At 46.2% G+C, this 18,484-nt stretch overlaps 1 protein-coding gene across 2 annotated transcripts in view; it reads right to left on the bottom strand.

Annotated features, from left to right (window-relative positions):
• Nucleotides 1-17,626, bottom strand: part of FBXL7 (F-box and leucine rich repeat protein 7) — a 454,679-nt gene extending 437,053 nt beyond the window's left edge. The window contains exon 1 of one of the 2 annotated variants that reach the window (XM_056108969.1): nt 17,500-17,626. In XM_056108969.1, the coding sequence (XP_055964944.1) occupies nt 17,500-17,536 (37 nt within the window). In that variant the 5' untranslated portion in view covers nt 17,537-17,626. The remainder of the gene's footprint in view (nt 1-17,499) is intronic. The other variant, XM_056108970.1, reaches the window with a different exon arrangement.
• Nucleotides 17,627-18,484: the final 858 nt, after the last annotated feature.

Genomic DNA, 18,484 nt, shown 5'->3' with positions numbered 1-18,484 from the left:
ACGGAGAAAGACTCCCCAAGGAAATACTGTCTCACAAAACAAGCTCACAAGGTAACCAACAGGAGAGATCTTTCAACAGAAATGGAAGATGGAGGAAATTATTAAAATACAATTAAATAAGCAAAGCAGATCCAAAAGGACAAAAATGCCACATCTTGAAATTCACTGAAGTGGATGCAATATGTACGACAGACATTGTCCAAATGAGGTGGGACAAATCTTTCTAACCAATGGAACAGTTGCTGATCGTTAAAATCAAAATATGAAACAGGAAGATGAGTGCACCAGTGCTGTCTGTGAATGTACTCTGGCCCTTCAAAACACATATGTCAAGGCATCCCACCATCAGGTAGACTGAAATGTCCATCAAGGAGACACTATACCTCATCTGAGCTAAACGTGCATTCAGGATGAAAAGAAAAGTAAAACACAGTTCCAAGTGGAATCATGGAAACACTCCACATCGTTTGTTCATAAAATACAGTCACCTCTGTCCCATATCCCATCTCCAAAGCTCATGTGGTGAACTCTGCCTCTTCTCGAGTCTTCTGACAAGGCATGGCTTGAAGTTATTCCTCTAATGGATGTCATAAGACTAAAGAAAAAAAGTCTGACATTCGAACTTTAGTCTTTTTTTAAAAAGTGCCTTATAGGATATGCATGTCTACCCATTTAGAGAAATGGATGTGAGGGATAATGGAATTTGTTTAATTTATATTAAATGATTATAAGTATGGGCTTGTATATGCATATGTATCCACATACTCACTAGAGTTCAGTAACATGTTGAGTTTTTCAGGAAACTGATTACTTCTCTAGATTTTAAACAGCATGGGAAGTTAGAGGTAGATCAATTACAAGTCATTTGATCACAGCGCGCGCGCGCGCACACACACAAACACACACACACACACACACACACACACATACAGTAACTTTCCTATCAAGCATGGTGAAAGGAAGAGGCAGGAATGCCTTCTGCAAGAAGTAGTTCCGTATATGAGTTGTAAAGGATTCCTAATCCTATGAGTACATACGGCAAAAAGAACACTTCTCAATCTAAAGACTAGTTTTCGGGGGTTACTCTAGGGGGACCACATCATATGGTGTACAGGGAGGCTCCTGGGACAGTGCTCTGGGGTCCAATGCTGCCAGGGATCAAACCCAAGTTGCCACATACAGAGCATGTGTTCTGGTCTTCTGAGCTATCTCCCTGGTCTACAACAGAATCATTTTAAAGTTTTCCAGATGAATAATTCAATCATCCCATAAATTCAATTCCCAAGATAGCTGAGACAAACATTCTCAATAAAAAACGCACAGCAATGTTCTTTCTACTCAATACTAACCACTGAACATAGTTAAGTCAACAACACTGAAACCAGGGAAGTAGCAATTGTCTTCAGCAATGCTAACAATTGAACGTTTTGTTTTCTTTTGAAACTCTTTTTTTGCCTATAGGGAAGCAAAAAGTCTGCCAGGTCAGAAATAGGCCTTTGAGGAAAGTTTCATTTGTGAGTGATGGGGAAGGGAATGGGAAGGGAGAGTGGCTCAAAGGCAGAATGGAAATCACCTTTGAAAAATAAATATTTACAGGTAAATGTCTCCCTTCAAAAGTTCTCGCAAGAATATGCTTGCCAATGGAGATAGTGTACAGAGACCATTTCCTGTGCTGTTTTAGTTCACTTTCCTAAGTTCCCTTTCTTCTTTCCAAAGTCCTCTGCGTTAGCTTAGCAATCTATTGATTCATTGAGGATTTGGTCACACATGGTGGGGGTCGGGGGCTATTCCTGGCTCTGTCTGTGCTCAGAAGTGCTCCCTGGCCTGCTCAGGGAACCACTAGTCAGGTAAAGCCTGCCACAGAAGCATCTAAAGCAAGCAGCCCACTTCCCCAGCACTCTCTCCAGCTCAGGGTAATGGAAAGAAGGTGGTAATGCAATGGTTTAAAAGGGGATGCCCAGATCACCCTTGGCCCCAGAATATGGGGAGAAGGAAAGAAACAGATTGAAGGGAAAGGGTGGAAGAGATAGATGAGAAGCAACGAGGGTAGCGGTCAAGGGAATTCAGGTATGTTGGTGGTGCTGAGGAATGACAGCAAATATACCCAAACCAAACAATCAGCAACACCGAAATCCTGAGACCCAAACTTTAATAACCAAACTTAAAAGATGTCAAGAGGGCAGGCCGGGGCTAGGGCTGGGTGGTGATGGGAGACCTGGAGGGTGGGGGGTGGAGGGAAGGTAGGGGAGGAAGCCTGGGAACACTGGTGGAGGGAAATTGACACTGGTGGTGGATCGGTGATGGGACATTCTATTTCAAAAACCCAACTATGTTTAATGTTGTGACACATGGTGCTTTAATATAATACAATTTAGAAAAAAATAAAATCAGGTGATCAACTATTCAGCTCTGCTGTGTCCCTCTCATGATGAATGTATGTTATTAATATATTTCTCTTTATTCTTTCTCTTACCAACGTGCCTCAAGCTTGTTTGACTGTTTTTCTTTGTTCTTTGAAGAGCCCAGAGGGGTAGAATATGAATTCTCTTGCATCAAAACACATCAATATTAAGATGCAATTACACATTTAAAAGTATAAAACTGCAAGTCAGAATATCCTCAGAAGAAAACGTCTGTCCAGAGAATCTTCATATTTAGTAAAATGCCCTAGTGTAAGAAGGGTTCATCAAAAATGTAATAGGGTTTGCATAAGCTTCTTTCAGATATGATAAAGATCATGGGTACTGATTTCCCTTAATTTATTTCTTTAAAAAGTATATTAAGACTCACTATGTGAGAAAATTATATTGACAACAGACTGAGCATGTGATAGGACGAACAATAATAAATACAAAAAAAGACAAGACAGAAAATCTCAGTAAACTGTAATGAAAGCAATGCAAAGTAGTAAAAACCAAACAGATGTGATGGATATTTTACCACAATGACTGATCCTCAGTGACTTTTGGTATCAACTCATCTGTTTTGTTTGTTTGTTTGTCTGGGGGCCACATGTATTGATGCTCAGGTGTTACTCCTAGCTCTTTGCTCAGAAATCATTCCTGGCAGTGCTTAAAGGTCCATATAGGATGTCTGGGATTGAACCCAGGTCATCAAGCGTCCTTTCCACTGTACTATTGCTCTGGCCCTGTACCAATGATTTCTATCGAAAGTAATACCTCTTATATTTAGGCGAGCCCAACAGACACATCGAGCTGCTTGTCATTCCCACCTGCTTGAATGACCAAGATCTCAAGGAAAATGCCCAGAACACACCCTGACCTAAGCATGTACCATGTGTCAAGGGAAAGAATGTTCGGACTGGAATGTACCTGCATGGAAGCACCTTGCACACATGAGGCCCTGGGGTTCTATCCATGGGATGTGTTGCAGGGTGTTGTGGGGAGAGGTAATATTTGTCAAATCAATCAAGTAGGGAGTGACTGCCATACCTTACCTTCCCCTGGGGCTGAACCAAGTCCAAACTAACACCAAACTCTTCGAAAGAAACCCCATGTTCCCACAGCCACCATCTCCACTGCCTTTCCCCTGTCCCCAGTGCAATAGCACTGCATCTTCATTCTTTTTGTTTTGGGGTCACACCCAGTGATGCTCAAGGGTTCCTCCTGACCCTGCGCTCAGGAGTAACTCCTAGTGGTACTCAGGGAACTAGATGAGATGCTGAGACCAAACTCGGATTGGCTACAGCCACTGTACTATTTGCCCGGGCCCCAGCACTACTTCTCCAGAACACTGTGAGGCTTCTGATTTTGTTTTTGTGCCATACCTGGCAGTGCCCAGGGCTTACTCCTACTCTGTGCTCAGGATCATTCCTGGCAGGACGAGAGAGGCCACATGGGTACTAGATCAAATCCAAGTCAGCAGCATGCAAGACAAATGCCTTAGCACTTGTACTATTGCTCTAGGCCTCTGGAAGCGCCTGGAAAGGATGTTTTTCAAAGTGGAGATGTAGCCAGTCACCTGTATTGGGGTGCCCAGAGCCCCCAGCTGCTACCATCAGGTGCAATTTCCAGGGATTCCAGAGCTCAGGCAAGTCTCCCCACTGTTATGTAGGCAATGGGTGCAGAAACAGACTGGTATCAACTCATCTTAACGAAGTAGCCCCACGAACACTCCCAAACACCTCTGAACAATGCAATTATTCAATAGCAAGAGATACTAGAAGATTAAAGAAACTGGAGCACAAGGACGCTGAGGGTTCCCCATGTTAGAGTTGGTTCTCTTGATCTTTTGGGGAGAAAATTTAAATCTGAAAGTTCTCTAAGCATCCTCAATGGAAATTTTCAGAGGGAAACACACACCCATACTCAGTTGAGTTGTATCAATGAGGAAGTGTACTCTAATGAAAAAGGCCCTCCCGTTGATCATCGATTTGCTCGAGCGGGCCCAGTAACGTCTCCATTGGAGACTTTGTTGTTACTGTGTCTGGCATATCGAATACTCTCGGTAGCTTGCCGGGCTCTCCAAGAGGGGCGGAGGAATCGAACTCGGGTCCGCCATGTTGGCCGCTTGTAAGGCGAACGCCCTACCCGCTGTGCTATCGCTCCAGCCCTGTGCTATCGCTCCAGCCCGATAATTTTATCTGCATTCTCATTGTTATAATTTTATTAACATACAGATGCTCCTCATGTTGTTGCAAAATTCTGTGACCTAATTTCTATGGCTGGAGAAGACCCACAGAAATCTGTAGAAAACCCAGGCTTCTCTATTTCCAGCAGAGTTGAAAAACATTTCAAGGATCTTCATTTTCATCCTTGGGCCCAAGCAGTTTAGAATATTCAACAGTGCCTGTTGGGCAGGAGTGTTGGTATAATGGGGAGGGTGCCTGGCTAGCATACAACTGACCCAGGTTCAATCCTGGCACCTCATATGATTCCCTGACATTGCAAGGAATGATCTCTGAATGAAAAACCAGGAGTAAGCCCTGAGCAGTTGGTGGGCGGGGGGGAGGCTGGTGCAAAAACAAAGCCCTCAAAACTACCTATCGGCTTCTCTAACATGACCAAATTCTTTTGCTTTACCTTGTATCATTTAATGGAGTCTGGGGGCATATGGAATTTAGAATACAATATTTAGTAGCTAAAGGTTCCCATCTAATCTTCATTGTAAAATCAAGACCAATCACTTAGATTCCTTGACCTACGGACTGGAAATAATGATAAACACCCCTTCCACAATCCCTGTGGGCAACAAATGAGATAAATTACTGAAATGCTTTCTAGTCTCCAAAGCAATTTCATAGATACCATGGAGAAGCCTCCCAAGGGCTGGAAAAAGAGAGAGGCACATTTGCAAATACATACTGGAATAATTCCCCATCTTAAGAGCTGTTTCAAATCCATGGTTTTGAAACCAGAGGGAAATAAAAACAGCTTATGTTTTTAGGAGCTGGTACTAAACCATCTCAGGTAAACGACTTCCCAAAACTCAATTAAAAGTTCATAACATCTGGGGGTTGGAATGATATTACAGTGGGTAGGTCACTTGCCTTCATGTGGCCATTCAGTTTCTATCCCCGGCACCCCATAATCCCCCAAACCTGCCAAGAGTGATCCCTGAGCACAGAGCCAGGAGTAAGAACTGAGGACCACCAGGTGTGGCCCAGAGTCCAAAAAAAAAACCCCTAAAAATAAAAGTTCATATGGTCTGAAAAATTCAGAGACATTTCCCTTTGCGCTTTCCCCAATATAGGATATATTAACTCATTACTGCTATGGTTATTATAAACATTGTACAACTGGCTAATCTGTCAGATTATTGCCTCATCAAAGTTAATATGGCCTTGAAAGAATTAAATGACACAAAAATTTTCTTTGAAAGATCTAGTTTTGATCACTGAATCTATAACTGTCCAGTGTGTGTGTGTGTGTGTGTGTGTGTGTGTGTGTGTGTGTGTGTAGGGGTGCTGTTAGATTTGTTGGTTGGTTGGGTCACACCTAACTATGCTCATGGCTTACGGCTCTATGCTCAGGGATCATCCTGGCCATGAGACAGGGATTCATATGCATTGCTGGGGATTGGACCCTGATCTGTGGTACACAGGGCAAGCACCTTACCTGCTGGACTATCTCCCCAGCCCCTTCTGTTCCTGTTTTTAAGGGTTTACTAAAGAGAACTTGACTTCCCTCTCCCACTAGATTTCCTACACTTGAAAGACCAAGACTTAGCTCACTGTAGGTTGATGGGACAGAGGTTAGGGTGTTTGTCTTGCATATATATGGCCAACTCAGTTCGATACCTGGCAATGCCTATGGTCCTCCAAGCACTGTTCAAAGTAATCTCTGAGCACAGAGCCAGGAATAAGCCCTAAGCACTGCTGGATCAAAGGAAAGCTTCACTGCAAAGGCAAGTCACTCGTTCACAGCCAATCTCGGTGGGACCGGAAGTAGAGTCCTGCCAGGCCCTGGACACCCAGCAGTTGCTGGCACTGATTGCCAATGAAGACTTGGTTTTGAGATGGGCTTCATTACTTCTTTTCTCTGAACAGCTACTTCCCAGTCACTGCTACTCTTGAGACTGGGGTAGATTAGGGCTGCAATAAACGAAACGGGAGGCTATAACAGGCACACTGGTGAGAATGTCAACGCAGCCACAGAACTTCTGAGGTGATAAGTCCCCCCCACCTGCCATGGGTACCAGCCATGTTCCAAGCTTCTCACTTTGCATCTGTGTAATGAGATTGGGACTGTCTCCCTGGATGTCACGAGTTAAGCAAAGAAGCACGGTGGAGTTCTCAGGAAGGAAAGGTCACTTAGCAAGTCCTCAGTGAACTCTAACTGACATTGTTCATTAAAACGCATTTGGGAAGGGAATGTGCCTGCCACAGATGCGGGGAGAAGGGGGCTGGGGATGGATGGGAGGGATACTGGGATCACTGGTGGTGAATGGGCACTGGTGGAGTGATGGGTATTCAATCATTGTATGACTGAAAAATAAGCATGAAAGTTTGTAAGTCTGTAACTATATACCTCACGGTGATACATTTTTTAAAAATTCTTTTTAATTTAAAAAAAAACCCTCATTTGGGGAACACAATCAGTCCCAAGTAGGAGCACTTGGCTTGCATGGGTGAGGTCCCCAGCATCACAAAAATAAAACAAAATAGCCAAGAATATAATAAACCTGGTTAACAAGCCAAGCCTTGCAAACATCCAGGAACAATCAGTTATGTTTCATGAGCTGCACTATCTTTAGGAGATATAAGCAGAACATTAATTCAGTTCTTTATGCTGGAGGACAAGAAATATTCTTATTCCCAGACCTCTAAATTTTTTCTTTACATCATGCTCCTAGCACTTAGGAGCACTTGTTTCTTATAGTCCACGTGTTGGTATCTGGCCTGTTCTTCCTGAGATCTAAGATCCATCTAACAGCTAGAACACATGACCTGGCCATAGTCTGTGGACATAACTCAGACATGCCCACAAGTAGGTTGAAATAGTCACTGAGCCTTCAAGAGGTCCCCATGCATAGATAAGCAATCTTCCCCACACACACACACCTATCCACCTTGCCAGAGAGTGAAGTCCCACATAGCCAGAAGGTCAATCCACAAATATAAGAAAAATTCCGGATATTTTTCCCTGGAAATTGTGATTCCCTTTCTGCTGCTCCATCTGCTTGAAAAATGCAGAAAAGGAATTTACCACAGAAAGGGTAGCAAACAAAAAATGTTTTAATAACATTTCTACACATTGCTCAGAGCTTCTAAAGTTACAATTATGAGTTCATGCAGTGTTAACAACTGGTTTTCATTTGGTGATGGGTTTTGAATTCAAAGAGGAATTGATAGAATGGGCACATCTAATGCATCATCCGAATATGAGATTTACGCTCCAGAAACAGGCTTCCCTGCTCCAGGCGTGGAACGGGCACGGTCTGGAGCGTGTGTTCCTAGTTCATTGCTTAGGAAAGCCCAGAAATGATTCCTGTATGATTCACATCAGAAGTATTGCAGTTGTCTGTCTTCGGGGGTATTAACTAACCTAAGCAAAGGGGTTCTAGTCTCCTCCGCTGGAATAGCTCAAGAAGGACCTGAACTGGCCTTCCTGAATCATTCCATGATCTCACATGCAGAACCCGGCTACAAACTCACTTTCCATGAAATAAATGCTATAAGAATTGGAATAAGGGAGATTTTCGGGGACACTTAGGAAATGTCTCTAAATTCAAAGAAATATCTCCCAAAGGTCTGCGGCTACTCCCCTCAGTTACATATTTGATTGCTGTTTTCAAAAACATTTGCATCCATTAGCTTTTCCAGGAACTGCAGGCTCTGGCCAAGACTGACATTAGAGACACACACTTCTCTGAGTCCACATCTCACCTATCACCTTCATACTTGGCACAGAAAGAGAACTGGGGTCTCCCCCTTGAGAATTCGCACTTATGATCTTGTTCTGACATCACTGGTCTGTCTCATTTCTTTCCTCAGAACAAGCCTGATTTTATCTTAATAATGCAGTGAGCACATTTCTGTAACTAGAACCCAGAACAAAGCTGCATTCTGGACAAGTCAGCTGATATGGACTTTACGATCAGATGGAAGAATAATTGTCCTGTCTGGACTAAATCACAGCACATCATAATTTTGAGGGAAATATGGTCCTTATTTGGTTCTAGTCAATATGCAGCTTCTGATCAAATATCACTATCCAACAGAACAAATTCAAACACTGACACATAGACTGAAAACATTTATTCCAGACATTCAACTCCAGCACAAAGCAGGGTCCTGTTTTAAGGCTGAGTGACGTAGATGTTTTACGGTAATAAACAGAAGTAAGACTAAGGGCGCAGGTAGAGTCAGTACCCACAACAGCACTGAAAATAAGGACAAATTATTTCTTAAACCTGATTCTTTGATCGGGAAGCTATATCCCACAGAAGACAGGGAAACACTGTAGATTTTCCTATTAATATCCAGATCAGATAACAGGCACTGTCAGCAGTGACAGAGACAGAATATGTGTATTATTGACCTCATGAAAGGCAGGGAAGCACTTCTGAGCAACTCAAGGGCATAAACGCATTGAGAGGGAACATTAGCAGTATCAATTTAAAAGAGTAAGAACTCTATTTAAAGAAGGTTGATTGTATGTTGAAGGAGAGAAATGAAATGCTTGTAGTTGTGAACTTAAAGCCACACAGAGAGATGCTGATTTATAATGATAACAACCTGCCACTTCATATATTGTTGAACTACCTTGTTACTTCCATAAAAACATTAAGAAATTAAAATTACTGCCTGAAACACACACAGTAAACAATGACCCTTTATCAACCAATTTCACAGCACTTTGTAGGCGCTTGATGAGGAACCTAGTGGAGGAACCTGAACTGAAAGCCCCCTCCCCCACTCAAATAAAGAAATCTCTAGTCCAATATCCTTTATGCAACTGCCAATTTACCAGCTTCAAGGATTCTATTGCTCATCAGGAAACCTATTTTAGACATGGAAGACCCTGAGAGTTTTATTTTTATGATTTTGTTATTTATTTAGAGTTTTATTATTAATATTATTGTTATTATTATTATTATTATTATTATTATTATTATTATTATGTGGGCTGGAGCAATAGCACAGCGGGTAAGGCATTTGCCTTGCACACGGCCCGCACGTCTGACCTGAGTTTGATCCCTCTCGGAGAGCCCGGCAAGCTATCGAGAGTATCTCATCCACATGGCAAAACCTGGCAAGCTACCCATGACATATTCGATATGCCAAACACAGTAACAAGTCTCACAATGTTACTGGCCTGCTCGAGCAAATCGATGAACAACAGGAGGACAGTGACAGTGACAGTGATTGTTATGCATTCTTCAGAATGACTCAAGTCTGTCTGCAACCCACAGAAACTGAATCTTCATCCTAACAGCTTTCATTTTTGATACCTCAAGCTTGTAAGTTTCATGTCTTCCCTTCAATACTCAGAGAAGATGTTCTATCTTTTTAATACATCCCTAACATGATACTTGAGGTCCAGAGGTTCCACCAGTCCAACAGCCAAGCAGAGCAATTCAAGCAGTTTCCAGATTCACTATAGATAAAGGCTAAAGGCAAGGCGGCAAGGCAACCAAGATTCAGGGAAAAATAAAAAGGCACCTTGAGAGTTCATCTCTTTCCAGGAGGGGCAGGAGTTAAGGCGTTTTACTTAAGCTGATTCCCAAAGGGGAAGAAAAGTTGCTTCTCTTTCTTCCCCCCCCCCCCGTCATTTTAAAAATGCAAAATGATTCCCCAAATCTCTGAAAACATCTTACTGCCAGACCAAAGACAGCATTGTTTGCAGCACCAATCCTGTGATTTGAACTGAACAGTGCAACCAGTTTCATTTATCTTTTGCATTTCATCAAAATGAAATCAGTTACTGGCAGCAAAAAGCCTATGTCTATTTCAGAATTGCAAAAGAATTCAGAGGCATTTCCAGGCCAATATGTACAGATCCAGTAAGTCAGGCATTACTAACCCCTGGTCACATCATGAAAATCAAGTCCTAGACCCCAGTACATCACCAAATCAGTCCCAAAGCATCTGGTGCAACTGAAGGAAACATATAATCAAAGATCTAAGGTTATATATATATATATATATATATATATATATATATATATATTTCAACTACATCCAGTGGCCATTTGCTCCAATGAGTTATATTTACAGAGCACTGATGATGTCTCTCTGGCATTAAACAATGATCCCACCCCAATCCTTGCTCTAACACAGAGGTTCAGAGTAGCAGCCAACATACAACCTAGATGCTCTTTCTTTAGAGTTACTCTTTCTTCCTTTTTCTAAGTGGCAACTTTTCAGTCAGGCTAATGGTAACTGGTGTAGTTAAAACTGCAGCAATCGCACTCAAAAGGAGAGAGAGGGAAATGCCCTGCCACAGAGGCAGGGTGGGATGGGGGCTGGAGGGAGGAGGGGATGCTGGGATCCCTGGTGGTGGGAAATGCGCATTGGTGGAGGGATGGGTGTTTGATCATTGTATAATTGAAACCCAAGCACAAAAATGTGTAAGTCTACAGCTGTACCTCATGGTGCCTCACTATTAAAAAATAAATAAATATAATTAAAAAAATTTTTAAAAAATTTTAAAAAAAACTGCAGCACTCTTTTTTGCATCCTAGAGATATATTCCCAGAAGTGGTATTGTGGGGTCATATGGAAGCTCAATTTCTAGTTTTTGAAGGACTGTCCACATTGTTTTCCAGAAAGGCTGGACTAGTGGGCATTCCCACCAACAGTGAAAGAGTGTCCCTTTTTCCCCACATCCACACCAGCACTGGTTGCTTTTTGTTCTTTTGAAAGCTGGGATAGAGAAGGGATCACTAAGAAAAAGATGGCTGGAGGAATCGGCCAGGATGGAGATGTGTACAGAAAGTAGATAAAGGACCAAACATGAAACCTCTCAGGGTCTGTATTGCAAATCATCATGCCCAAAAGTAGAGAGAGATTATGCGAAATCATGTCTGCCATGGAGGCAGGGGGAGGGTGGGAAAGGAGGGGTATACCGGGGATATTGGTGGTGGGGAATGTGCACTCGTGGAGGGATGGGTGTTTGATCATTGTTTGATTGTAATCCAAACACGAAAGCTTGTAACTATCTCATGGTGATTCGATAAAATTAAAAATTAAATAAATAAATAAAAATAAACCAGGAGAAAAAAACTGCAGCACTCTCTTCCTTGCAGCTCCCGATAATCCCCAAAACACATTTTTAAAAACTGAGGACCGTGACCCCTCAGAACATACCACATGGTTTACTAAATTAGTGTTCGTGAGTACATGTATTTTATCATTCCGTTTCTCTTTCACTGACTCTCTTTCTCGCACTCTCTTGGTCTAACTCCCTTGTGCTCTCTCTCAACTCTGGCTCTCTCATGCTCCCTCTCTCTCTTTCTCTATCGCTCTCTCTCCCTCGCACGCGTGCGCACACACACACACACACACACACACACACACACACACACACAAATTCAAAGAGGTAGTATCTTCATCTGCTCTGCTGTTCTGCCAAAGAATCTAGGAGAGTTCCTGGCACTGATTAGGAAATAAGAAGTCATGGTTAACTAGCTGAATGGATGGAAAAGTGCCTCCTGTGTCAGTAGAGATAGGACAGGGGTTAAGGTGATTTCCGTGCATGTGGCCAACCCCAGTTTGATTGTTGGCACTACACGGGGTCCTGCCAGCCCTACCAGGAGTGATCTCTTAACACAGAGAGAAGAGTGAGTCCTGAGCACCACTGGGTATTCCCCCTTTCCCTAACCCCCCCCCCCAAAAAAAAAGAAAAGAACAGTGCCTCTAAGCGTAAACAGAATTGGCTGGCTTGGTCCAGGGTCTCCGGTCCACCACTGTGCAAGCAGGATGCTTACAAATGATCATCTTCCCAGCACCTGTGTTTCTCCATCTGCTCAAGGGGCCCCTACAAGTGCTGGCCCCATAGGACTGCCTCGAGGGCTCCACAAGTCAGTATGTGTCAAAGGTTTAGAATCGTATTGGATACAGCAAGCTTTCAATACACGTTCACTGCCATCTTTATTATTTTTTCAAGACAAATTTCCCAAGGTGGTGAGAGATTTGTGATGATTTATGCGTGCAGGCAACTGGCTCCCCTCATCTCTGACAGCACAGATCTGAAATGGTGAAAAGGACCCAAGGCACTTGCTCAAGCCTCAGAGCTACCAAGGGTCACACCCCATCACTAAGGCCTCATCAGCTCCCATTTAACAACACGCTCCTTTACAAAGGAGCTATTAACCATGTATCACTTCCCCTAACCCACTGGAGTCGGATAAACAGAACAGTGAAACCCCTGAGTAAGAGTGAGGCTCCAACCCTTAAAAGGCAGGGAAAGTAGCGAGTCGCCTTTGACTTGAACAGAAAGCTTTGTTTATTTGGCTTAACTGAAGTCAAAGCTAATGGTTCTAATGGCTTTGGATCACCCCGACTCATTCTCCAGATTTCTGTACAAGCACTGTAACTTATACTTTATGAAAGAAGATAAAGAGAAAAAACAGCCCTCCATAAAATAATTTACCAGAACAGACTAATCATTTAGACAACCGCTTATGTTTCTAGAAAGCGAGCGACCAGGGAAGGCGGGGAGATGTTTTCCAAGAGCACCCTCTGATTCTACCAAAAAGCAAAAAGTGGTAGGGATGGGGCTGCAAATTAAATCATTAACCTGAGCAGTCCCTAAGTATTTAGGAACACAAAGCATTTGGAGAAAGCCCAGGAGTGGTTTACACATAACTTGAATATGGGAGCGAATCAGATATTTCAGAACTCTGTGCTGAAAAAAGAGATAGGAATGAAGAAGGCAGTTAGAATACAGGGAAAGGGGAATTGACTGATTTCTGGGCAATAACACTGTTAATTTAGGTTTTTAGTTTAACTGGTCTACCCAAGGCTAATCTTCAGTAAGTTCTGTTGTGGCATTGTAAGAGCAAAATATGGCAAAGGCTGTTGGGGCCAGAGAGACTGTACAGATATCAGCGCATTTGCTTTGCATGCCTCCAACTTCACTCTGATCTTCAGCAATGGGTCCCCAATGCACTGCAAGTGGTGTTCCTTCCCAAAGCGCAGAGCAAAAAAAGTAAGACAGGAACACTGGAGTGGCCCCAAAAGAATAACAACAAAAACACAACCATAACTAAGACAAGCTGACAAATAATGCCAGGAATGAATGTCTCTCCCCATGATTTGGGGGTAATCGAACAAGTTCTCAACATCTAAATTGAAGCTAGATTCAAATTTACTACCATGTTGATGCCCTAAGCTCGACACAAGAACACCTCCCCTGCTTCAAAAAACACAAGCTCAACGATTCACTGGTTCCACAAGGAGCTCGAGATTCAATTTTCTGGACCTTCTCTCAGGTGAGACTGGGGGGTGGGGGTTCTTAAATTACCTCAGTGGGGAAGTCACAGACCCATTTGTACCTGCAGAGAGAGGTAGGCCTCAGGAATAATACTTTTCATCTTGGTTTCAAAAAAAAAGACTTTTTCAAGGAGCAAGTGAAGGAGATATTCCATATGAAATGTAGAATTTTCAACAGTTCCATAATTCAGCAATACTTACAAATTCGAAAGGTGATTTACATTTACTTGGTGGTTTCAACAACTATGCAGTGGTAAAATATGCTTAAATCGCAGGTTTTAAAGCACAAGCACCAATGTTCTCGAGTGAGCTCTCACTGCAATCTCAAGCTCGAATTCGTTAATAATTTCCCCCTTGTATTCTAAAATAGTCCATACCAGGGGCCGGAGCGATAGTACAGTGGGTAGGGCATTTGCCTTGCACGCAGCCGACCCAGGTTCAATCCCCAGCATCCCATAGGGTCCCCCAAGCACCACCAGGAGTAATTCCTGGGTGCAGAGACAGTAGTAATGCCTGAGCATCGTCAAGTATGACCCAAAAAATGCAAACAAAAAACCAAACTAAAATAGTCCATACCTAAATTGCACAAAATCTATTTTTAAAAATATTTTAATTATGTCTCCTTTAGTAATAGAAATATTCTTTAATAGCAGAGATATCTAAGAGTTGCTTCTACATCCCTGAGAAGTTTATATTTTAGCACTCAGGGAACAGCTAAGTAGCTAAGAATCAGCACTTACTTTGCAAACTTGATGCCATGAGTCTGATCCCCAGTACCACCCAACATGCACCAAGTTCTGCTATGTGTCATCCTGACCCTGCAAGAGGGTGGGGTGTGCGACCTCAGGTAGCCAGGCAGATATGTTCAAGCATCACACTGCACACAGACAACCACCAGAAAACCCCCATACTAAAGACATGTGAGTACTCCGGCCAGGATTACAACCCCTAGTAAGCATGTGTGTGCAAACCACAGCAACCCCAGAAAAGCACAAGAATCAGAATGAGCAAGAGTCCAGCCATGGGTGAGCGTGACGCCCAGAGAGCACTGTACCAGCAATGCCTTTAAAGCGTATGATGCCCAGAGAACACAGCAGCACCTCTAGTCACTGCAACAACATCAAACAGAGGAGGGTACTGCTTTTAAATATAAAGATCAGAGCCAGAGATTTCCCAGAATGGTCAATTTTATGCAGCGAACCCTGTTCAGTCCCTGGCACCATATATGGTCTTTTGAGGCCCTCCAGGAGTGACCCAGAAGCACAGAGTCAGGAAGAAGACCTGAGCTCAGCTGGGTGTGGCTCCAAGCCCTCCCCCACCAAATCTGGCATTCTTAATTTAAAAAAAAAAAGGTACTGACAAATTTCAACAACCTCATTTGCTACATTTAGCCATTCAATAATACAATGTCACAAAGTTGCACATACTCATTTGCAAGTATAATAATGTCTAAAGGGAGAAACCCAGTGTAACTTGGGGAGTGAGGCAGGGAGGTATATTTTAAAGTTAGGGTTCCTTCCTTTCTCCATTTTCTCCTATCAGGGAAGAACCTGATGCTTTACAAGAGAGCAGATGTAAACAAGACCCAATGCCACCCTCCAGCCAAATCTCAGTTACCTCCCACGACTTTCTATTGGTCCCCTGCAATCAGCTGAGCCTGAGTTCCTTTTCCTATAAAAAGTCCACAGTGTATCTCAACCCGAAGCCAGTAAAATTTCAGTCGGGCTGAAGTGAAAATGCAGAGGTAGCATTTACGGATAACAGCTGGAGAACATTAGTTTCTGTCTCTCCTTTTCTCTCCCCAGGGTTGCGAATACTGCTGTTCAGACAGGAAGTCGTCATACACCACACACTGAACAATCTGAGAAGGCTGGGGCAGAAGAACAACTTGCAGTAGGTTAGGCGTGCTGGGGAGGGGTTCTGTCGGGGCTGTGAGCTGAGCCCCAATGCTTTGGACCCCTTGGAGCCGCGTTTCCCCACCGGCATCAAGGAACAATCTGTCCGCACACCAAGAATTGATCAGGGTGCACTTCATTCCCTAAAAGCCTTTTTTAATAACTTGGAGTAAGAAGACTTCATCTTTCATTTTCCACACATTTTTAAGACATTAACTCCAAGGAGTTTTGGGGTGTAGCCAAGATTCTGCAGTAATCTCTTTTGGCACACTTTCACCATTGCTATCTAAAAAGACAACCTTTTAACTTTTAATGTATAAATGTACATATATATATAAAACAGATTTACAAACCTCTCACACATAATTGTCCAAGATCAAGAAATATACATAGGCACATATATGTATACGTATACATATGTCCAAGTATGTCTATGTGTATGTATATATGTATATATATATCATAAATGGAATTCAAAACATGAGGATCTGGAAAGCAATGATTTAAACAAAACGTTCTTGTGCATATGGCTTTGGAAGTGTGGGTTTCTGCTGTGAATTCGCAGAGCTGCCGAGAAACAAACACAGACACAAATTCGGAGAGACAGATCCACTTCGGGGGCCACAACTCAAAAGTTCTCAACAGGACTGGAGGAATGTGTCACGCAGTCCCTGCAAAGAAGACCTAAGCAGCATCAGGCCAGACTCTGCGGGCTCCAGGCTCAGAACCCCCTTGAGGAACCAGTGGTCCTCCAGGGGGCTGGTCCGCCCTTGTCTCAACCTTCACTCCCCCGCCCCTCCACCCCGTTGAGGAAGCACCATCCTAACTCTGGAGCCTCGGGGAAAAGCCTGCGAGCCCGTGCACGGGATCCACGCAGTGCATGTGGGTTGCAACGGGTTGTCTGCAGGGAGGCGGGGGGAGGGGCGCGGGAGAAGCCGACCCATCATCCTTTTAGGAGGAGGTGGAGTTTAAAGTTCCCCAACTTCCAAGTTCCCACTTGACAGGCAATATTTCTGGGCAATTTCCAGCCCCACATAACAGATGGTCCTTTGCCCGTCTCCAGTCCCCGGAGAGCCCAGACAAAGCCCCCCAGCCCCCGCCCCAGCCCTCCGCCCCCATCTCCGCCTGGGCTCGCGAGGTCGAGGCGGTCGGGGTCCAGATCCACCGAGCTGTCAGCCCAGGGCTGGTAGTGGGCAGGGAATGGAAACGGAACTTCTCCAGAACTTTTTCCTGCTTCGGGAGAGAGTGCCCAGGACGCGAGCACAAAGGCCTGGGAAAGTTTGCCCTGGGCTATTTATCACACACGTCGTCCCGCATCTGCCAAACCGCCCCCTCCCCCGCAGCCCACCTCCCCATCCTAAACCCCGACCACCCAAGAAAAGTCGAGGCGCCCGGGTTCAGGTCCACGTCAGAAACGCCGCTGCAGTCCTGCCTGGGACAGCCCGGGAAGTTGCTGCCGCGGACCCCCCTCCCCATCACCCCCACCCGCCCCTGCCCGCCACCCAAGGTGAGCCGAGCGAGCATCCTCCGGGCGCCGGAGCGCTCCGTGCCCGGGCTGACAGCGCCGAGAGGCCGGAGCGCAGAGGGGGCGCGCCGGGGCGCAGGGCGAGGCGCCGCTCCGCACGGCACAGCCCGGGTCCGGGGGGCGCGATCGGGGCGAGCGCGCGAGCTCGAGGAGGGTCCCCCGCCCCGCCGCACACTCACCCTCGCTGCCGTACTGCTTGCCATTGTTCGCGCCCATCCTGCCGCCGTCATGCCCGCCGTCTCCCGGGACCCTGCATCGCCGGGGCGCACCGGCCGCGCGCGCCGCCCGAGGAACGCCCGCCCGACGGGCCCGTTAGCCGCGCATCGCCCAGCCCGGGGGGCGGCGGGCACGGGCGCCGGGGGAGGAGGACGCGGTGCAGGGGTGAGGGTGGGGGTTGCGCTGCGCTCGCCCCGCGCCCCCTTCGGGCTCGGAGCGGGGCTGCGGTGGGAGGTGCCGCGCGGAGGGGGCGGCGGCGGGGCCGGGGACGCGCTCAGCAGAGGCGCCGGGGACCGGCGGGCGCCCCGGGGCCGCGCGGCCGCCGCGGGGTCCCCATGCGCCCGCCCCGATCCCCCCCTGCGCGGGCTGGGCCGCCGCCTCCGGGCGCCCCTGCGCGGCCGCGGCTTCCCCGGGGAGGGCGCGGCGGCGGCGGCCACTTGTTGCGGTGCCCCGGCCGGAGGAGACGCGCGGCCCCGCGCCCCAACGCCGCCGCCGGACTTTTGTTCGCGCCCGGCGCCTCCTCTCGCCGCCCCGCGTCAATCACAGCTGGAGCCCCGGGGAGGGAGGCCGGCCCGGGGATGCGCGGCCTTTTAAAGGGCCAGCGCGCCTTTCCGGGGCCGGGGCTCGGCGTCCCGGGACGCGCCCGCGCCCCCCTGGGCACCCCAGCCCACCCGCTCTGCACGCGGAGTCGCGTGCCAGCGCCCGGGCGCAACCTCGCGGGCCGGGTCCGAGCCGCCGGCCTGCGCTCTGCAGGGGTGGGGGGTGCCAAGGCGCCCTCGGAGGCCGCGCGGGTCCGAGCCCTGCAGGTAGAGCCCTGGGCTTGGCCACCCCGCGCCCCGGGCCTCCCGCGTTTGGGGACACAGGCGTGGGGTGGAGAGGAGAAGGAGGGAAAACTTGAGAGCAACTTCGCGTGGATTTCGCCCCCCAGCCTCACAGAGTCCCCGCCCC

Source organism: Sorex fumeus, unplaced genomic scaffold (genome assembly GCF_029834395.1).
Source record: "Sorex fumeus unplaced genomic scaffold, SorFum_2.1 ptg000240l, whole genome shotgun sequence".
Classification (NCBI taxonomy): Eukaryota; Metazoa; Chordata; class Mammalia; order Eulipotyphla; family Soricidae; genus Sorex; species Sorex fumeus.
The sequence above is the reverse complement of the archived record's forward strand: the minus strand, read 5'-3'. Positions and strand labels throughout refer to the sequence as shown.